Below are 21,965 nucleotides of genomic sequence, written 5' to 3'. Positions count from 1 at the left end.
GCCAACAGGCAGATGTGGTATTAGACTCAAATTGGTAATTTTTGACTGCTGGCATTTATTAAAAGCACGAAGCCCGCCCTTTTTTGCTTGGGTCTTAAACGCTCTGAGCTGCAAAATGTGTAGTATTGGCCCCTGTTGAGTCCATACATTCAACATTTGAAATGCTGTGTTCGGCTTAAAGGTTGAAACAAAGATCTAATGTTTGCGTCAGGCTGCATAAAAGAACAAATCACTGTTATGTGAACCTTTCATGCATGTTGCAGATGCTCACTTTTCTAACATAATACGGTTGGAAGGATTTTCTGGTCGTGGGGAGGACTTCATTTGACGTTGAGTCTGGGATCCTGGCTAAAGTGCGTCACCAAGTGGCCACCTGCCGTAATTAAGCAAGAGCAACTCACTGAAAAAGCAGCACAGAAATCTACTAATTTAGTGTTATTTTGAGATGAAGCTAATGCATTCGGTTTAATTTCTATGTGACTATTATAGTTGTAGCATTACAACATTTGTCAAGCAGTTTTGTAGAGTCCGGAGGGGGGGAACACTGATGTCTTCTTTTTGAGATTACATAGACTAGCTTCTTCTCTTTGTGAATTTAAAGCAGTATATATATATGTGTCTATATATGTCTATGTTTATATATAAATGTATAATTAGAGGCAACAACAAACACATTAAACTCTGTCTTGTTTTCTTTTTATATTTGACAGTTGACATCATATTATTGCGACATATTTTGAGTGACTATCCTTATTGGTACATCGGGGCCACCGTAGGCGCATTGGGCAAGTCGTCATGTGACGAAAACAAATGTCAACATCCCCGTACACTGCACTGCGAAACAAACAAACTACCACTTAGACGTTGTTTTTACTCACACACAAAAATGAACACGTTTTAGGACTGCCTTCTCGAAGTGACACTTTATGTCAGCTGTCTACTTTTTGGCTGTCACTGCACAGGTATGTCGTTTTCTCTACCCGGAAGTCGGTTAGCTAGTTTAGCTGAGCTAACGTTAGCTGCGGCTAGTGCAGTGTTTTCAATGTTAATGCGAGCCAACGTTGCAATAAACGCACTGACAGTTGAAGAACGTTGTATAATGGTTATGTCCCCGGTGCGTCAGAGGAGAAATGTACTTTTATTATGTTGATATGTTGTGCTAACACCATCCCTTGTTTCAGGATGGCTGTACCTCAAAGTGGCCAGTCGTCCCTTGTACACAGCTTGGCTACACTCCTCAGAAATGATGGTATGTTACAGTGTGACAGTTAATGCACAATTCAACCAAAACAATAGCAGGTGTATTCACTCAAACAGGTACTTATTAAGACAATAAGAGCCACAGACTCTCCAGATTTCCTGTGTGAGTCTTTTTGTTTGCCTTTTACATTTTTATTATTTTAAATATGTATACAAAAATCAGGCTTCACAGAGAGTAATAATAAGAATATATTCAACACTTACGGAAATACAATTAGTTCCGAGTGGGGTTCACATTGTTAAGTTATCTTATAGTTTATGCAAAACACACACACTGTCAGCACAGAGTTTTTCTTCACATGTCCACCAGTTTTGTATTAGACAACGCTCAGTTTAATCATGTTATTTAAGAATAACACACTAAAGGACTCGTCCCTCCCAACCTCCAGGCGACTTGGTGCTGGACGGCACCAGCACGCTGACCTTGCCGGCGGCCAGCCTGCAGCAGCTCACCAGGCTGTTTGAGCAGTACTTGCTGTCCCGGAGCCAGCAGCATGGCTTCCTGGCGTTGCCCTCCCACCCCGCCGACACTGCTTCACTGCTGCAGCTGCAGTTCCTGTTTGACGTCCTGCAGAAGACCATCTCGCTCAAGGTGAGCTGGGGTCTCTGAATGGGGGACTGGTGGTCTCCATGTGACCTGTTGTTAACCATTAAAAACACGTCTGTTCTTTTGTTTGTTAGAGACAGTTGCTTACATATCTGTTTACTTGTATCCCTGTGTTGTGTGTCTTGATTGAAACGCAGCTCATCAACCCGCCAGGAATGAGACTTCACTCTGTGGTGAAGATCTTCCCATTCAAGTCTTTAAAATACTTGGAGGTAGAGTACGAACCATAATTCCGTCATTCCCTCCTCAGTGTACATCGCTTAACCTCTCACTCTGTCTATCATGAAAACATTTAATGTTTCTCTTCCTCTCCAGCTGAAGCGAGTCCCTCCACACTGTCTAGAAGGACTCAGAGGAGTTTACTCCCAGTTGGAGGTCTTCACGTGTTCAAAGAGCCTCCACTCCCTGGAGGTACTGTCAATGTGCAGTAGATCTATCAGCAAGTGTCACTGAGGGTGTTTAGGCCATGTCTGGCTATTAAAAAGTCAAATTTGAAATGAGATATGGGTCTCTGTTTCCTTAGGAGCTACTCTCCCTGTGTGGAGGTGACCTGAGCTCAGCACTGCCTTGGCTGGAACTGCACACGCTCAACTTTAGCTACAACTCCATTGTTTGCCTTGACGAGTCACTAGTGAGACAAATACACACGGATGCATTGTTACCGACTTATTGGCTGATTTTATCTTCACCTGACTTCAACCGTCTTCTTTCTTTCACAGAGTTTACTGAACGTCCTGAAGTCCTTAGATTTAAGCCATAACAAGATTCAGGAGGTTGCTGAATTTCTAAAGGTTTCTATTTGTTTAATTATAATTCAACTTCATATATATACATATATTTCCTGTATGTGACAACACCTTGTTTTCCCATTGCTTTTTCTCAGCCCTTGAGTGAACTGGAACACTTGAACCTCGGCTACAACTGCCTGCAGAGGGCGCCGACGCTGAGCCTGAGTGCCAGGGCCAAGCTCCTCTCCCTCGTCCTCCGAAACAACGAACTGGAGACCATTAACGGTAAAGTCGACTGTGATGAAGACGGTCTCATCTTGTTTTTTTTAAACACACACAGTCGGTCCCTGGTCCGATCAGACAAGTCAGCCAATAGAATCACAGAGAAATGTGAAAAACAGGAAGCTGATCGCTGTTGCAGCTGTTTAGGTCGCCCTTCTGTTTGTCTTGGATTGTTGTTGCTCATCACACAGGGAAGCGTCAGATTATGTTGTCTGTTCGGATGTAAGAGGAGAATTAAAGTAGACATTTGAGCTGCAGGTTCCCTCTTGTGTCGCTGCATACTTTGTGTCTCTGACAGTCTGTTCCTGCGTTGCTTTGCTGTCTTGATTGAACAGGTGTGGAGCAGCTGTCTTCACTCCAGCACTTAGACCTGGCCTACAACCTGCTGTTGGGGCACTCCCAGCTGGCTCCTCTCTCCCTGCTGCACTGCCTCAACACGGTATGGAAACACATGCGCACACATGTCACATTGATTTTCTTCGACCCAACTCACAGTCGGATGAATACTTTTTTTGCTTTAAGCAGAATTTCATCTGTTTTCAACAGAAACTAGAGTTAAACATTTCAGCATATCGATGACACTCACCGCTTACTGCCCCCCTCCCTCACCTCTCTTAACCCTAAACACAAAGATACCACTCAGTTCTTTTCATCAATTTACATTGCCAGAAGTAATAGAGTCCGATCTCTCTTTGACATCTTGTTCAGTATGTTTGGAGTTATATTTTGATGGCGTAGTATGTAACAATGCATCTTCTTTTAGCTTAACCTGGAGGGAAACCCGCTGTACTTCCAGAAGACCCACCGTACCTGCACCGTCCGACATCTCTCCCCAAAGGCTGCAAACCTCAGAGTGAGTAACCGTTCTAGCTACGAGTTGATACCATTTTTCAAACTTGAAGAATGCTGAAGCACAAACAAATATAATACAATTTTCATTACCAATGAACCTGACTGTTTCTTTCTAGATGAATCGATTAATCTTTGGTCTATAAAATATCAGAAAACAGAGAAATATGTCAACGGTGATGTCTTTAAATGTCACTGATATTCAGTTTAATATGAAATAGAACAAAAAGAAAGGGAATCTATATATTTGAGAGGCTGAAATCAGCATGTTAAAGATCACTTTTTGACGTTTTCTTTTTCTTTTTCTTTTCTTTCCAGCTCAAACTTAACGGTTCCTCGCTGTCCTCGTCTGAGTTATCAGTAAGTTTCTCAATCAATTCACGCTAATCCCAGTGTAGCAAACTGTTGTTTTTATTCTGTATTTGATACTAAAGCAGATATTTCTGGGTAAATAAATACAATCTAAATGTGTAAATTGCACGACTAAATGATCTCTTCTGCAGGTTCTGCCAAAACGAGGCCAGCTGACCGCCCAGGTGCAGCCTGCACCTCCAGTGGCCATGCCAGCAGAACGGAGCAACCAGGACGTGTCCAGCGGTGCTGGGGAGCTGAGTGACAGTGTGTCAGTCGGAGAAGTGGGAGTCTCACACATCCGGAAGAAGAAATCCAAGGTGAGAGAGCTGCTCCTAAGTCTAGTCTTGATTCTCTGTTTAAGTCACTTAAGTTTTATGAGGATTTGACCTCTTTACTGATCCATCTAGACGGGTAAACGCTGACAAACTGAATACTGTGACTCATTTTTGTGTTTCAGAGTAAGGTGAGAGTGCGGAGGGCCAGCATATCCGAGCCCAGTGACACCGACTACGAGCCCAGGCTGCGTTCCTCCTCACAGGGTGGGTTTTAAAAGCATGTCTGCCCAAATATCTAAATTCACCTCCTTCTCTCTCTGACTTGTATTGTTTTATTCATGTTTCCCACTACTAGCTGCATCTAATGTCTCAGGCTCATTCAGCTATTGCATAGATATTTAAAACATGAATGTGAATATGTTGTTCCTCCACTAGGCATTGTCCTCCCCCACCAGCAGGAGATCGAGCGCATGTCCAGCTTCAGAGACCAGATAGGAGAGGATTGGCTGAGGTACCAACATCATCTCGACGGGTCTTCCGCCTCCACCATCAACACAAACCAGCCACCTCCTCACGGTCAACCCCTCCCCAACGGCCTCAACGCCACCACATGTCTGTCCGCCAGCCCTGGGCATCAGCCGTCTCCACCGTCCCTGGAAGTCCCTGAGGTCCTCCCTCCACCGCTGCTCTCATCCGAGCCCAGATTGGAGACATCCACGGATGCAGACCAGGAGACGGAGTCTACCCTACAGTGGCCCGGCCAGAGCTCGCGGTCCACCTTGGAGGACAGCACGGTGGACGGCCTGGTGGTGAGTCAGGTAGTGGTGAGCTCACCTGGGCCCAGTCCAGAGTCCCAAAGATCGGCTGGAGGAGAGAGCGGAGACACCAGGGAGGAAGAGGAAGAGGAGGAGGAGGAGGAGGATCTGGGAGGTAGGGTGGTTAAAAAAATCAGTATAATGACACAGAGACACAGAAAGGATCTTAAGGTTCTCTTCTCTTTTTTGTCGTCAGTGGACCTGTGTCACCCCCTACTTGTGGGTGTCTTATCTGACAAAGAGGTAGAAGATGACGAGGGACGGGGGGAGAGCGGGACGAAGAGGAGGGAGGTGTTCCTGCGCATCAAACAGGGCCTGGTGCTGGAGGTGGACATGCAGCGCGGCCGGGAGAGATGCCGCCTGGAGCTTGGCAGCCTGGCTCGGGTGGAGAGCACAGAGGCTGCCTGGACCCGAGGGGTGAGAGGAGGGACAGGAGGGTTGGAGGAAGAGATGGAAGGATGGGAAGTACTTGGGAGGTTCTGGGGCCGGTTACATCTATCTCCATTTGAATGAAGAAGACTCAGTATATTGCTTAGGTTGCATGTTAAACATTGTTTATTGTGATTTCAACCGTATTGATTTTCTGTCTCTCCCTCTCTCAGGAGACAGAAGAGATGCTTCCAGCGGTGGAGCTTCAGTTCGACTACATCAGCCGGGAGAAGAGGAGGCGACTCTACGTCCTGCTCGATGACGACCCACAACAGGCGCTGCAGGTTAATGACCCGCTCTCCCCCGAGTCCTTCTTTTATTCATTTCTTTCCGGAGGCACATTTGACAACTTGTGTCTCGTAATACAACACACAAGTTCAGAGTTTCGACCTTTAACCCAGAGATGTCCATCAACGCACACTCGTACAGGGATTGCACCACATACAAGGTGAAGCAAAGCATCAACACCCGCCCACTGCATCCGCTACCAGTCTGATCATGCTCACAGGCTGCCCTCTACTCAAACTATGTGACCTACTTTTCTTTTTCAAATGTGACGTCAGCACCGAGCAGCACACTCTGTACCATATTCACTACCTTCGACTTTTGTCCTCTCACGTTGTGCAACATAAAATCCAGTGCCAGATATAGTTTTAACACAGAGAGCCAACACGCATTCCAGTATGTCTCCAGATTGACCATTTCAGGGACTTGAATTATGTTTAAACACATAGCTCAAGTGGGAAGTCTAGAACCCCAACAAACACCCTCAACTTAACCGTAGCTGCTCATTATGGTCTACAGAACCAGATATGATTTATTCCTCGAGCTCTACTGAGTTTCAGTAGCTCCTACAGTTTCTATTTTTTAGGCATGCAAATAGCTTTCTGTTTATTTTGTACTCCCCAGAGAAAGCTAACTAAATATCAGTTAGCTGTGGACAGCCGAATAAGTCAACTTGTTTTGTGTGCTCTCCGTGTCAACAAACTATGACAAAAAACCTCACTTTTTTTTGCTGACTAGGCTCTGACTGACGTGCTGACTCACGTGGCGGAGGAGAACCAGCGGCGCCACTCTGAGCTCCGACCCAGCTGCGTTCGCCTGCAGTGCCTCCGCTGCAGGTCAGAGTTCACGCTGAAGGAGGAGGAGGCGGCGGGGGGGGGAGCGAGGAGGAGGAGAGGGGCTGCCTTGCTTCCAGAAGGTGTGGAAGAACAGGATGAGGAGGAGCTGAGGGAGCATCATGAAGACACCAAAGGTGAGACTTTCCTTGAATGTCACACCTGGAACATCATTTGTCGTCAAAGCACTTCATGCTCAGGGCTGCATTTATTTGTCCCGAAAACAAACGTTTGGCTTCAGATGTCCCGAGTGAATCATCCCAGGAGTTATCTCTCGTCTTTCATTGCCAGGCCGGGCCGCTCCGCTGAGTTCCCACCTCTATAGTTAGCAGCATAGAGATAATACCCTTCGCTCCAGCCAAACCTAACATTAGGACCTGCTCCAGCATGCGCAGACTGCGCGCATGCTTTGTTCGGCAGATGTTTTGTGGATTTGTCGGATCTGTGCTCCGTTGTTAGTGTTTCAGGCAATGAATACCTTTTTTTCATTTGCACGCGTCTGAACTGAGGCTTTTGTTTGCTTGTGGGTTTCAGTGGTATCATGCCCTGCAGATACAAACATGTTTTCTGTCCGTCTTCTTGCATTAAAGGTAATTTGGTTGTCAGACTTATTCAACGGGGCGAACGTTTTATTTCTTAAATGAAAACATTTTCATTTCTTTAAAGACTGGCAAGTAACTTTCCTCCATTGATGACAAAATCAATGGATTTCATCGCAATAACCTTTTTAAGGCCACAAGGTGGAGCACCTCTTATTCGTTGTAAGCCATTTAGCTGTTTTAACCAACACTAGTATGAAGCTTTTTGGCAACAACTTTTTTCCCCTTTTTTTTGTCAGGAGACAGTCCTATTTGTCCAGAATGTGGCAGCGATCATGTGGTCCAGCTGGCTGGCCAATCAACTCCCTACTCCAGTACGCCCATCCAGCGCTCACCAATCCCGGAGAGAGAGGACGACCATCTCGATGTAAACCAGAGCACTCTGCGTACCAATAAGGTCTTTTCTCATCATTTCCCCCTCGCTCCGTTTCCTCTTTTGCTGTGATTTTATTCTCATCATTTCTATGTTTCATCTTCATCACAGCAGGATGAGTACTCAGACGGCAGTGTTCGCAGTAGTCCTGTCCTCGACGCTGCCACGGCTTCAGAAGACCCCGCCTTCGTCACTGCTCAGGGAAGCTCCTTCTTCATCGGGAATGATCAGGCCGATACCTCCGGTCTCTCCGACGGCACCAAGTACCAAAGTAAAGAGGATCTGGCTGGGAGCTACCACTACACCGCTACGGGTACACCACCGGAGGTCCACGGCCCACCTGCAGGCAGATCCACCCCGAATGGTGGGTCAGCACTTTTTGCAGGGTCTCTGCAGGTTCCAAAGTCTTAAAATGCACTGAATTCAGTTTCCTCAAGAATAGGCGGTAAATGGTATTAAACATTTTGCAGGCCAGCTTCTTTTTCTGGCTCTTCCGACCCATAATCCTCTGCGACCGAGCCGCTGAGACATCACAGATCGATGAGTCGTGTGTCCCAATGGTATGCATACAGAAGGCAACAGTGCGTACTTTGTCAGGACAGCTGCAGTAAAAGTACACGATTTGGAACGCAGGCAGTGTCTCAGAGCCAAAACCGACTTCTTCAAGATCGACCAAAAGTCCAAACTGAAATAAAACCAAATCCTGGAACACACTGAAACAGTTAATAGATTCCCTTAAATGGACAAATCATGTCAGCCGTAGAGCTTTTAGCAGGACTGCTTGTTGGAGGAAAGCCCAAACAGCAGGAAAATATAAATGATATTTTATTACTTTATTTGAATTCTGCAGTTCATATGGTCAGTGTAAGACTCATCAACTGTGGCGTGCGGTATAAACTGTTTACGTCAGCCCTTTCCCTAAAGATACATTTCAGTCTTGATTGAAAGTGACCAGAGATGGGAAGTATTCGGATCTCGTGGATATTGTGTGGCAAAGAAATGCTTGGAGGCGCTCTGTATCTCTGACAGCATCTGATTTCCCCCCACATCTGTCTGCCATTTCTAGATGAACCGCATGGTGCAACGAGACAGATTGGAGTCATTACTGGAAGTGATGGGAGAGGAATGAAAGCACAAGAGTAATAATAACTTAGTAATAATAGCTTTCTGTAGTTGCTGTGCCAACATCATGTCATCTGTCCTTCTAAGCCACACTGGAGACACTGTACTCATCCTAAAACACCGACTGATACTCAATATAGTATCTTTTGGTGGCACAGTGCACCCATTGTTGTGGAGCAGAGGCCTAATTTTCTCCTTGCTGAAGAAGTACTTTGTCTCTCGAGATAAATCAATGTGTGTGTGTGTGTGTGTGTGTGCGCGCACCTTTCACCTCCACGAAGAACCTTTTTTCTGAAGGTTCAAAAAGCCTTTTTAATCTGATCTCTCCAAATGAAACCGTCGGGTTTCTTTTGGCCTCTGCAGGTCCAGCGCCCTGTCGTTCTTGATTAGTTGTGAGCGTTCATCAATTTTCAAATAACCTCCATTGCTGTTCATTGCTGCTTTTATTGCTCTTAAATGTGTTTTCTGCCCCGACGGCTGTTGGCTAATTCTACAGGCTGCTGCAGTAAAATCTGTGGAAGGTTTCACAAGAGTAGTAATAAGTATGCGAGTCTGCCAGGAACTTCACTTTTAATGCAAGATATAATTTGAGGGAAGGAAGAAAAAAAAAATGTAGACAACAAAGATGTTTTCATTGAACATCTTTCAGCCCTGAATTCATGACGGCTTCTTCCCCGTCTAGTGCTGAAAGATGCAAGCGTTGATAATGATGGATGTTCTCTTTAACTGCTCTCAACACCATCTTCAGTTTGGACTTCACCTGAGACCCAACGCTGTTGAGGCTTACAAACTGTTTGTGTGTCTGCAGATGATTTGGACCTGCTGTCGGAGGACTATGAGGCGGTGGACCATCGGCTGCAGCTTTTCCTGGACGTGGACGTCTTTGAGGAGGAGGAAGAGCTTCACTCTTTCCTCAAGGTGTGCATGAGTGAGCCAAGCACATATTAAAGCCCCTGAAAACGTTCCTTTCAGTACAACTCTGACATTATATATTCACGACTACGTAAGCAATAGAAGATGTATTTATATATTTGTAACAAGCAATGACGAAGTTTCATGGAATAGAAACCTTATTTAGTGGGGTTGTGTTTTCCGTCAGGCTAGCCGTTTCCCTCTGTTTCCAGTCTTTGTGCTAAGCTAACTAGCTGTCGGCTGTATATTTAACGTGAGAGTGGAGTAGATTCTGTTTTGTCCTTAATGTCAAAAACACAAAACAACTTTAGCGATTATTTAATAAGTTTAACACTAAAAACTCTCGGTGGGTGTGGTTGGATCAGGTGTGACTGATCCACCTCATAACTGTCTTCACATTGTGTTTAAAAATGTTCCTAAACTCTGATTGGTGCATGGGGAACATGTGACATCCCCTTGTATCCAGCTGAGCCCTGCCTTGTTATACAACAAGCAGAAATTCTGAAATCTGTCACGTGAAATACCCAAAACCTTTCTGACTTTGGCTGGAAATAATATTTTCATGTAGGACTCCGTTGCTCACAATAAGAAGCAGATTGAGAAAATAGGTTTTTGAAGTCTTTAAATCTTCACTGGAGCTCACATTAAGGCAGGAAACGGTGTTATTGGCTCTCACTCTGCTGAGTTTTGCCAGTGATGGAGGCCTGTGACTGATCGCACAAATGTAGCGGAGTAATGTTTTTATGTGGCTGTTATTGTTGCTTTTATGGTCGCGGTTTAAAAAAAAAGTCCTCTCGCGTATCTCACTGATGGCCAAAAAGATTCCAGCTTAATGGGTGGTGACAGCTTCAAGACCTGCAACACTTCAGCGGCGGTTTCACCGCAGTCAGCGAAGATGAACGCAGTCAGTAAGTCTGCCCTGAGCTCATTCAACACCCGATCTTCCTCTTTCTGACGAATTTCATGCCTCCCCCCTGCTGTCACTCTTTAATACGCATTGCATCCTGGGAGCTCTTCAAATCAGCAGGCTATTGCTTTTTTCTCTGTCAGACACCTGGACGAGGAGCAAAGAGCGGAACAGGACCAAGCAAACCACAGCTGGAAACAGGAGGTCCCGCTCCATTCATCTTCGTTATGTTTGTTTATCCGGCGACGGCTCGCTGTTCCACTTGTGCTTTTACTTCTTGTGTAGTTTTAGAGGACATTAAGCAAGATTTTAAACCACTACAGAGCTTGTGACAAACTAAAAAACAGTGACAGCTCATTATTGAATCCAAAGCCCTGTGATGCTCATTATTGTGCCGCACCGCTTTGCTATTTTTTTTGAGAAAATGTCCCTTAAAGTCAACACGCATTTACCTGCTTTACGTCATGTTTCTCTTTCTCTGTGCCTTCAGATGTCGGCTGTCAAATTTGGGGAGCCGGGGCAGGTTCCCTCTCTGCTGGTGGTGTCAAACCAGCGAATCTATTTCTTGGAAATGATGTCGGAAACCCAGTGAGTAGAGCACTTTGACACTCTCAAGAAAATACTTCCTCAGTGTGAGAAATTAGGTTTGAGTTGCTCACACTGCAGTTATTTGCATTCTTGCAGTATTATACGTTTTTTGGATGTATTGTCTGCATGACAAAGAAATCCGTGCTTAAGTAGGACTCGTAACGATATCTTGGAAGTTTCAAGTCAGGGACATATTGACACATTCACGTGTAATCAAATCCTGCTGGAGTGGACAGCGACTCAAAAGAGGGCGCCACTCTGCAGTCAACAACTATGACTTTTAATGCCGGTGTGTAATTCCACACCCTCTCCCTGTTAAGGTATGTGGATTATATTGCAGAACCTGCCCAGGTTTCTGGGTCACATCTTGAGAACACATTGACCTCGCAGTGTCTGCAGACCGTGGAGCCTTTTCGCCTCCCCGTTTCCTCCGTCACACAAATGAAAAGCTTTTCTTCTCTCGTCAAAACAAGAGATCTGCTCCTCAGACATGAGCTCATGTTGTGATGGCCGTGGCAACGTTACTACAGAGTCGCTTCTCTCGTTCATGGCACCGTGCAAGAAGCCAAGCAATTATTTTAACCGTATAACTTGCAGGGAATACATTGTAAAAGTCAACTTTGGTGTCACGAGATTAATCCATCTTGTTTGCTGCACTAACGTTGTTTCCTCCCAGCAGAGGCCAGCTCTCTGATTGGCTGCAGAAGCGGGACAGCCACCCAATCATGGAGCTCAGCTACCTGGAAGTGGGACTGGCCTCTCAGAGCATCCACATGGAGTTTGGGGGAGTGGCCTACACCCTCCTCGTGAGGGACAGTTCACGCTGCAAACGCTTCTTTGGCCTCTTGACAGGTAAAAGGAAACTGCTGCCAAATACAAGCAAAGTGGGGAAAGGTTTCTGTTTAATGTATGGGAAAAATGTATAAAAGGAAGTTTTTGAATATAGTCTGAGAGAGAAAGTCGCTGATCCTGCTCTTTCTGAACTTACCGGTTTTCAGCACTTTCCTCGGGGCGCTCTGAGGGAAGATGTCGCAATATTTACCTCATTTAGATTTATTAAAAAGTAGTCGAGCACCGTTGACTCCCTGAAGCAGTTATTAGAACAGCATGTTCCTCTCACAGGCATTGTGCCTACTACTCCCCTCACAAACTAATACGATGCCATATGTGTGCTACGTGACGCAAATCTCTGCCCCCCTTCGGTATTGGGTTCACGCAGACGGAGTACATCCTGCCCAGACCAACGTCTCAGCTAAGGGAGCACGAGCAGCTGAGAGGAAAACCTTTTTATTAGACGTGGGGCTCCTGCTCAGGACTTGGAATGTCTGGAAAAATATGGAAAATGAATCTGACAATCTCCAGCCTCTAAAAACGTGTCCAGAAAACAACTTGGAGCAAAGCGTTGCTGCTCAGCTGTGGTGCACACAATTCTACATTTCTACATTTTCCCCCTAACTACTGTTTCATATTACGAATTTCAGGGTACAAGACACTGAACACAGGCACATTCAGCAAACAGACATGTTGATTAGAACAGCAGTCCCACTTTTTCCACAACTCTCTGCCTCCAGCTGCTGTCCGATGAAGTTTCTGTCCAGCTTTCGCTCAATCACAATCAAGCAAGAAGAGTTTTGGACGTACATGAAAAGTGATGTTTCATATATAATCTTCTAGCATCTCGTACAGTGTTTTTAAAAAGTTTCTTTTTTTCTTGATTTAACTTGGTAAAAGTTAAGAAATCTGGTTGAGAGGGTAGCGTAACAGACAGACAACTGTCACGACAGACGATACTTGACGAGAGACTCCTACACATGCTTTTTCTCTTATCTCTCTCTCGCTCTCTCTCTAGCTTCCCGTCTGTCCTCTTGAGAGCGATTTTTCTTTCTGCCTAAATTCATAAACGGCTCATTTGGTGCATTGTGTTCTTCCTGTCTGAAAATGATTCCAGATTGCTTTCAGCACGATGACAGAGGTTTGTCCAAGACGGAGCAGATAAGTGAAAAACACCAATAAGGGTTTGCTTTCAGGTGCATCCCAAAAAAAACCCGATAATTAAGTGCCAAACACCTTAACACAAAGAATATGTTTGTATTTCCTTTGATCCTGGAAGACAAAGATAACCAACTCTCTTTTCTATCGCCAAATTAACTCCAAAAACAGCTGTTGTAATATTCTGTCAGAGGAAGTATAACAAACCCCGTCTATCGTCCAAGCTGGCTCCCATCATGTGGACAAAGATGAAAACCACAACTGGAATGACGGAGGGCTCGCTGGCTGGAGGAGAGAGAGAGACGGAGAGGATGTGGTTATAACTGGGACCGTTTGGACCTCAGGAACCAAACCGAGTCTGACACAACTTCATTGAAACACGAGAGATAACACGAGACCTCTGGACTCTGCAGCCAAAAGAAACAAAAGCAGGAAAGAGTGACTGATCTTCTGCTGTTTTCGCTCACTTAGGAGGGAAATTTGTCAGCTTTCATTGTTGCACTCCGACATAGTTATATGAGACTTGCCGAGAGCGATGGATGCTTCACCCCAACGTTTAGGGTGACACGCACCTTCAGCTGTTGTTCTCTAAACTGGAATCTCAGCCTTCTTTCATGCTGCCCGACGCATCAAACAGTGTCGTGGTGTTTGATTCCATGTGAACATGATCAGGGGCATTGTTGGTGGTGGAGGAGGCAGCCAAAGAGTCTGGGACTGAAACGGGAGGAAGCGGGGACACTGACACAGACCAGAGCAACAACCGAAGTCTGTCCGCACCGCAAACTTGGTTCCGAACACGCCCGGCCCGTCACCTCTGCTTACTTGTGATTTGCGATCTTGGACGGCACCGCGATGAAACCGTCCGTGTTAACACGCTATTTAAGCTTCTGCCCTGCTTCTCCTCCTCGACACGCGAAGATGTTCTGCCTGTGATGACGAAGCCTTTGGATGAAAGCGGTCAAGACATTTTTGTCCAAAATACTTTTTAAAGCCGCTGACTGAACATTGAAATGAGTTTGAACAGAGTTTGTGTTATTCTGTGACTTTGATAAATCAGAACTAAACCTTTTAAAACACCAAAGTTGCACAGTGACACAAATAAACTAGCCAATCAAGGAAGCTATAATGGGGTTGTGCAGACTGCCGGCCACTGTAGGTATCACACTGACTCCCCCTCTGGGAGCACGTGAGTGTCATGTTGTAAAAACATGTTTTTCTGTTCCTCACACCTACTTCATAAGAAGGCTGTTGATACGGCAGCTTTTGTTTCGTCATCTAATCTTCTTTTCGGTCCCCAGTGTTGCCCTCTTTCAGTGTAAATCCTTCTGAAGTCCGCTCCATTCAAACTTGACTGTGAAGCCACACCACAGTTATCCTCTCTGCCCGGCATTGTTGTCACACTCAATGACACGCCACGACCCGTGAATGTGGGCCCGACCCGGCACATTGTGTTCCCAACAGTTTCTCACCCACTGATTCTATGGAGGCTGAAATCTCATACCTGCAACGAGAGACCTCTTGGCTTTCTTACCGTAGTTACAAAAGCAGCAGAAGAATTTTGCTTTTGTGTTTTCTTATCCGTGAATATTTGGGTGTGACATTTTGAGGCTATACTGTACCTTTTTCTCTGCCCCTTTACAAGATGTTGTGTTATTTCCTCAGGAGTTGTGCGTGAGATGGCTCACAAATCCGACAGCAAGCTGAACTCCATCTCCACCACACGACTCAACCCTCAGCACCATCTGTGGTACGCAGTGAGAACGTGGCAGACATCTTTGATTTTATTTGTTTACATGCTGGACGATGTGGTCTGAAATAGTGTGTTGCACATTTGTATGTGGTCGGGAGGTGTGAGTTAAAGGGAGTCGTAGCGCTGCACATATCTGGCACATCTTTAGTTGATTACAATCAGCTTTATTTTGTAAAACTGCGCCGCTAAATTAACTGTTAAACCGCATCTTAATTTGTAACACATGTAGCGCTACAAGTCCTGAATCATGCATGTCATGCGGTGAAGTTTTCTATCACCTCCAGTTGTTTCTCTACAACTCTTTCTTTGTAGAGATGGTAGCTTTCTCTTCAAAGGAATCTTTTTGAAAATGTTATTTCAGATGAGAATGTGTTTCTCATGAAGAACTGCAAAAATGGGCAACAAATAAATAACCGTGCCGAGGATAATCAAACACTTCACTCATACAGACATGCAGACATTTCCCCGTTTGTTCATCCTCGGTTCCTTTCCTCGCCTCCTCTCGCATCTTAGTCCCGCCCAGAGGAGCCGAGACATTTGACAAAATGAGACATCTTTACATCTGAGCCTTTATTTTACAGAAACATCAATTTAATATGACGTGGAGCACAGCTGCTCTTATATACGTCACATGTACCGGTGTATCCTCGCTTATAGCTCCTCTAGCAAGCCGCCTCCTCCTCCTCCTCCTCCTCCTCCTCCTCCTCCTCCTCACGAATGCCGGAAATTAAAGAGCCTAGGTGCCAACTGGCTGAGGTTAAATAAAAAGCACATTTCCTTTTAGTTTGGATGATGAAATATACCAAGACCAGCCTCTGTCATGAAGAGTAGATTAGCATATCCAGGTACCAACGCACAACTCAAATCTCTCAATTTGTCGTTGGTCCTCAGGCAACACACTCAACTGCTCAAAAGTCAAATCAAAGCAGCCCCTTCCAGCCACACTCTCAGGAGAACACACACACACACACACCAGTATTTTCACAATCCAAGCTCTGTCGGCTATCATTATGTCAGTTATCCCCTCCGCTTCACAGTTGCTGTGAAATTCACCCCGTGATCTACAAGTGTTTCCATCCGAGACAGCGTGGCAGCACCTGTCAGCCAACAGTGTCTGTGCTTATACAGTGCATATAAATGTGGATGTAATAGTGTTGCTTTCTTTTGATCCGTTAGGCCTCTCGTGTGTGAAGACATCCAGGCAGATGTGGAGGACGGCCAGCTGCAGTTCTTCTACATTCTGGCTTTTGTTCTGCAAGGTGACAGATCCATGAATCCTGCATTGTAATCTTTATCGTGCATCCTAAACTGTGAGGATCCTTGTGTTGTTCTCCACATATCTCTTTAATATCAGTAGAGGGTTCGGCTCCCATCTGCATTCCTCCATCTGAGTTTTCTACCTGTACTAGAGGTGTGAGGTTTCAGGACTCAACATGTCGTGTGTAATGGCTCGTGAAGGTTCAAAGATCAGTGCTGTTCATGCTAATTATGTTAAATGCTGCTGTCTTCCTGATATCTTTTCTGGATTTACAGTGGGGCTCTGTGTGTGTAAAGGCAACTCAAGATATTTCTCGTTTGTATTTCAGTCATTCAGCTCACAGTCTGTGGAAAATGTAGAATAAGCCACATCGTAAACATTCCTTTCAACCAGCTGGAAGAAAGCCACGAGTAAATGCCACAATAAAAGCCCTCCGAATGTTCCTGCAACCACGGAAATAGGTGCCGGGAAATATATGCTAAATGGTAGAAATAATACCAAAAAGGGGATTAAACCGATCATCTGCAGAAGAGGAGAATATGAAAGAGAGGATGTGATCGGTGTGCAGCAGCTGACGCGAGGCGCCTGTTAAAGCTCCGTGTTAACAACCGTAACAGAAGATGAGTTGTCGTGACTGAGCTGAGTGGCAGGCCGACTAAACGCATGTGCACCGGTGCTGCAGGATGCCTCGCTGTCTATAACGGCAACGTGGCCGCGGGCGACACACGGCTGTGCGCGCCGTTGGAATTTCAAGTGCAATAATTTGAGCGTGCCTAGATCTGCCTTTTTCCTCTCTGCTCGCTCTACTGAAGACGGAGCTTTCTGACATGAAATGTTGCACCAAAACTGATCTTTGTTCAGCATTTCATGTCTCTGATTCATGAGCTTTATGACTACGGTCATTGAAAAAGAAGTAACTAAAAGGTTTTCCTTCACCATTTAAGTCATGTGAGGCGGCTCATGTTCTCCTATTTCCCTCTCAGAGGTCATGTGGATGCCGCTGACCGTCCTGGCGACCCGGGAAACCCTGTACCTGCTCAGAGAGGATCACCAGTGGAGGAAAAGCTCAAACAGCCTGACGGTGAATGAAAACCAAGAGCCCAACAGCGGAGGCGTTGCCATTTTAGAAACGCTCCCCATCAGCTGCGTTAGCTCAGTCAACCTGTGGCCCTCAGACCAGTGCAGGATGGACATCAAGCTTTACGATGAGGTTGGTATGCAAATGATTTTTGGGGCTTTCTTAAGGACTGTACTGTGTTTTCATGTGCGCTCATGTATTACTTTGATGAAATTGCAAAACGAGGTGTACTTCTGCAACATGTGTAACTGATAGAAAGTCCAGTTTGTCATTAAACTAAAATGATATTCTCTTCTTTCAGACAACATGAGGAAATGCCTGTTTTTAATGGTTAACAGCCGTGATATCACTTTTGATACGTGCAAATTCAGCAGCAGCCTGTTTCAGTTTCAATGTGTTGTCAAGTTGATCAACTTGTGATTACATCGTTTCTCTCGCTGCGTGTTTTTTTTTTTCTTCTTCTCCTGCAGACGGTGAAACAGGAGAAGACGTGGTGCGTGCGCTCAGAGAGCGCCGAGCTCCTCCAGGGTCTGCTGGCCTGGGTCAGAGCACAGTGGGAGGCGATGTTCGGAGTGAAACTGCACACGAGCATGCAACACGAAGCAGCATAAAGGAGGGAGGAGGGAGGGTGGGGCATGAAAACAACTCCTGTGAGTTTTATGTACATGAGTTTGCGTGTTGGTGCTGGGAAATGTTTATTGAGCGCGAGCGAGTTCGTCTTTATTTTCTCTCTGCGCAGTCTGCACTCTGGTCTGGTACCATTACGCTTTCATCGCCTTTTAGGCCAACGAACTTGGAAACGATTGCACTCCTTCATGTGGTACACAAGCCTGTAAAAGCACTGGTTGCACACTTCTTTATCCTCCATGCCATCCCGCTTTTCTTCGGCTGAAGTAGAGTGTGCCTTTTTATGAAAGTTTATTAAAAGTAGAGTTCTTCAATCAAGTGATGCGGATCAGATTTGGGTTTTGGGAGCTAAGAGGGCATTAAGTTTGGGGTTTTTGGAGCCTAGAATATGTCCAACCCCCCTTCGTTAAGCTGGACAGAGCCTTTCCTCGCTGCTTAGGGCGCAACGTGTTATGACATCACGCGCTCAACACGAGGCTGGAGGTGCGTCTGAAAGGCCGAGGCTCGAGGCGGTGTCACCGAGGGTCACCTCCCTCCCCAATTAGGGTCTTATGATGCGTCTGTGCACCGCGGTATGTGACCTGAAAAGGACACCAGAAGTGCAAAGAAACTCTGTGAACTCGTGGAAGATGAACAGTTGCAGGTATTTTCTCTACAAATTGGGAACCTTTTGTTTGTATTCATTCGTAACCTGAGTTTGTTTTTGTGTATTTTCTGATCAACTATGGAAGAAATGTTGGTTAAGCACCGTCGTCATTCAATGAGTGCGGTGGAGTTGCATTACTGAGTATTAACTAACTGCTTCTGTTCATATAAATGTAATACAGAACCTCTGCTGCAGTGTGCATTATGTATGCAGTCTGTAAATATAATCATGACGTAAAGATCTAAATTAATTTAGATTAACTAGTTTAATTTATTTCTTTGTTCGCATTGTTTTCATATGGGTTCATGCAACAAAAGTCTTTTATTTTTGTATAAAACGTGATGTATGACGTGTATAAGTGAATATAAAAGTAATGTGTGTGTGTGTGTGTGTGTGGGGGGGGGGGGGGTTTTGTGTGGCTTCTTTTTCACAAACTTGAATAGCTGCTCACTTATTTTGACGGAGTGAAATAAAAGTTGAACTTTACTGAACTGCAAACAAGATGTCACAGTTCTGTAGTTTCCTTTTGAGTTATTGACCGAACAAATCCCAATTTTTCAACAGGGCGACTTATCTTCATTGTACACGTCGAACATCAACCCGTAGGAACTTGTGAGTGACGTCACTTTAACGTCTCCCACGGGTCAACGTTACGGTTCGAATCCGTCATTGGTGCTAAATAATAGCTGCCGTCTTCACCGGCCTCCTCTACTTTATTGGGGCAGCTTAATCACTACATTGTTTCTGGCGCCGGTTAAAAGAGCACACCAGTGAAGGAATGCAGAACAATTCAGAGATGTTTGATTATTGGATCAAACTTTGTGGCCTTTTTTTTTGCTTACACAGCATTCTTTTTGCCACTCGGCACCAAACACCCTCTGCCGCCCCTTAAGCAAAGCTCTGTGTGAGTCCAGGCTCAGCTGTGTAAAGGTACGTTACCCAATTTCACAGTGTAAATATTTCTTCAGCCACCGGTGATGTACATGTGCTGTGCACACGCTTGAAACCTGGATCACCTTCAATTGCACCCACGTGGCCGACAAACCCCCGATCCCCCCCCCCCCCCCCCCCCCCAAAAAAACACAAATGACTGGTGACGACTCGCCCGCTTCCTTGTGCCGCCTGGTTTTAATGTTCTTCACATTAATCTGATTCAGGCAGCACAACAACAGAGCACTTAGTGGTTGAGTCTCTTTTTCACTTTCCCCGCAAAAGGTCAGAGGTCGGGTGCAGAACGGCGCCCCTCTGAGCTGACGCCGATGCGGACGCCGCAGTGAGGATGCTCGCTGCTGAAACCTCCAGAAAGCGAAGCGGAGATTTATGGTTTCTGTTGACACACGAAGGCCCGTTCACGGTGAACGAATCCAAAAGGAATTACAGGATATGTGCGGAAAGAATCGACAAAGCTTTCATATTAGGAACTCACGCGTTACAGCTGCAGCTCCCCTTGTCGGGATTTTAGGATTTCATTTAGAACATAAGTCAACAATATTAGGCGCTCGAGTTGGAATCAGAAAGTACTGCGATACACGTGCACGGTGCGTTTATGAAGGGCTGATTTGTTCGACTAGATAAGTTGCTGTTTATCTTCATCCCATAATATCGAAGTCTGTTTTCCTTTATTGGAGTGAAGCTTGGGATCAAGTGCCTAAAAGTAGTTTACATAAAAAGTAAAGAGGGCAGGTACTTAAAAGCTGAGTAAATGGTGAAGTAAGTTGTACATCATTAATTCTACTTTGTGTTTCTAATATGGCATCTGGGACCATTTTCCTCACTCTCTCATGCCCATATTACGCCACGCATTTCATTTTTTTATTATCCTCCATGTGTTAATTGTTCGTTTTCTGTTGTGTTTTCTGTGAATGTGTCAGAGCCCGCTCCGTGCTGCCAGGATGCCTTTTGGTTTTGGCCGAAAAATACGGTCAAATTAACGAGGCCAGAAACTCGGCCTTCAAACATCCATGAGTCATAGCGATTGCACGCCATGAATTTATGTCACAAAGTTTTATGTTAGTGGAGGAAATAAGCAATCGAGTAAGATGCTAAAACATGACCGCAACATTTGTACTTTTCGGTAAGAAAAAGGGCTTTAGGCCGTGCAGGTGGGCAAAACTCACAAGTGCTCCGTATACCAGTGAGTCCTGGCCTCACTCATGCAGTTAATATATTCACTGCAGGGGTGGAAAGAGGAATTTAGAGCCCCAAGAGATTTCCATTTTGGCTTAATGCATAATCTCATTGTCATGTTTTCAGCTCCAGAGCACTAATTGTCACACCTTTCACTCCTCTACTGCAATAAGTCAGCGGTATGTAAGAGGGCTACCAGGGGGCCAGAACAGACAAAGCTAATTCTCACAAAAATAAATAAGGACTCCCGCAGGACACCAGGAGATTCATTATTTTTTGCGTGTCAATAAGTGGGGATAAAAAGATGCAGGTGACTGAGTTCGTGCCTCACTTGGATCAGACGTGAGAAGCACGGAGGAGAGCTGGGACGCAGCCATGGAGACTTGGCCGGGCGCAGACATCTGGCCTGATTCGACTTCCCACAGCCCCCCCCCCCCCCCCCCCCCCAAAAAAAACATTTTGGGTCCTCTGGTGGATCAGGAGCACTATACAGCTGCACCGTGCATGACAGCAAGAAATCTGTTGTTTTGCTGAACGCCCGAGTCGAGTAAATTCTTGGATGGTGGGCCTCGTCGTCTAAAAGCTAGCAGTCACGCAGCGCTCTGTCAGGCCGGTGGGCTGCCAAACTGAGGGCCGCAGCAGAAAGACAAATGATTCGATTATGCTGTTGTGGCACTCTTGAGTACTTTTTATCAACAAGAATGTAAACTGTTCTAACAACATAAATCTTCTCAGGTGGAGTGTTTTTTAAAGGGGCAGTCCACTCGTGTTATACATCAGCACATGGAGGAAATACATCAGATCATTTGAGAGGATGTCATCAGCCGATCATTTGTCCATTCAATTACTATCAGAGGGTAAATATTAGTAACATATTGCAGTCAACAGCCTCGAAATGCTGAATCAACACCACAAACAGTAACTAATTATAACCTTGATATAATGAATTGCAGGGCAGCCGTATTAGGTGCATTAGGAGAGGCCTGATATTAAAGTGTATGTCATTTTGATCAACTTTACCAACTTTTCACTGTATTTATAAGGAACGCATGTCCATAAAATACACTTTCATATATTTTAGGCAGACGTGGTTGTCCTTTAATCCATTCGGTAGCATGAGTATGTGCTAAATGAAGGTATAGGCACTATTTGCCAATAACAGCTGCAGCAGAAGCGGCTTCGCTGTGTCTCGTGGTGTCTTTTTAATTGCTTCAAACTCCCCTTTGGAGAGCAGAGGTTTCACTGTGACACTTGCATAGCATCATCTTATAA

The 21,965-nt window shown here is 45.3% G+C and overlaps 1 protein-coding gene across 3 annotated transcripts; it reads left to right on the top strand.

The window, feature by feature from the left end:
* Positions 1–809: 809 nt before the first annotated feature.
* stk11ip (serine/threonine kinase 11 interacting protein) lies at positions 810–18,960 on the top strand. 3 transcript variants are annotated; one of them, XM_079185493.1, is made up of 26 exons: positions 810–962; positions 1,182–1,249; positions 1,650–1,852; positions 2,005–2,079; positions 2,183–2,278; positions 2,391–2,498; positions 2,587–2,658; positions 2,751–2,880; positions 3,213–3,316; positions 3,641–3,730; positions 4,045–4,086; positions 4,230–4,397; positions 4,538–4,619; positions 4,791–5,285; positions 5,367–5,587; positions 5,773–5,883; positions 6,623–6,854; positions 7,556–7,713; positions 7,804–8,053; positions 9,620–9,729; positions 11,121–11,218; positions 11,895–12,070; positions 14,870–14,954; positions 16,134–16,216; positions 17,199–17,425; positions 17,764–18,960. In XM_079185493.1, exons 2-26 carry the CDS (start codon positions 1,183–1,185, stop codon positions 17,902–17,904), a joined length of 3,624 nt encoding a protein of 1,207 aa, XP_079041619.1. In that variant the 5' UTR covers positions 810–962; position 1,182; the 3' UTR covers positions 17,905–18,960. The 3 variants fall into 3 exon arrangements, with proteins under 3 accessions (XP_079041619.1, XP_079041620.1, XP_079041618.1); XM_079185494.1 differs by having other exon boundaries at positions 7,801–8,053; positions 11,898–12,070; XM_079185492.1 differs by having other exon boundaries at positions 7,801–8,053.
* The last annotated feature ends 3,005 nt before the right edge of the window (positions 18,961–21,965 follow it).

Source organism: Pholis gunnellus (assembly GCF_910591455.1).
Source record: "Pholis gunnellus genome assembly, chromosome: 24".
NCBI classification, from domain to species: Eukaryota; Metazoa; Chordata; class Actinopteri; order Perciformes; family Pholidae; genus Pholis; species Pholis gunnellus.
The sequence above is the reverse complement of the archived record's forward strand: the minus strand, read 5'-3'. Positions and strand labels throughout refer to the sequence as shown.

What these genes read in the sequence shown, in the direction of transcription:
- stk11ip (XM_079185492.1), top strand. Translation starts at nt 1,183, where the DNA reads ATGGCTGTACCTCAAAGTGGCCAGTCGTCCCTTGTACACAGCTTGGCT. An exon ending in AGTCTTTAAAATACTTGGAG is followed by an intron (nt 2,080 to 2,182) that starts GTAGAGTACGAA and finishes CTTCCTCTCCAG; the next exon opens with CTGAAGCGAGTCCCTCCACA. An exon ending in TGTCCTCGTCTGAGTTATCA is followed by an intron (nt 4,087 to 4,229) that starts GTAAGTTTCTCA and finishes TCTCTTCTGCAG; the next exon opens with GTTCTGCCAAAACGAGGCCA.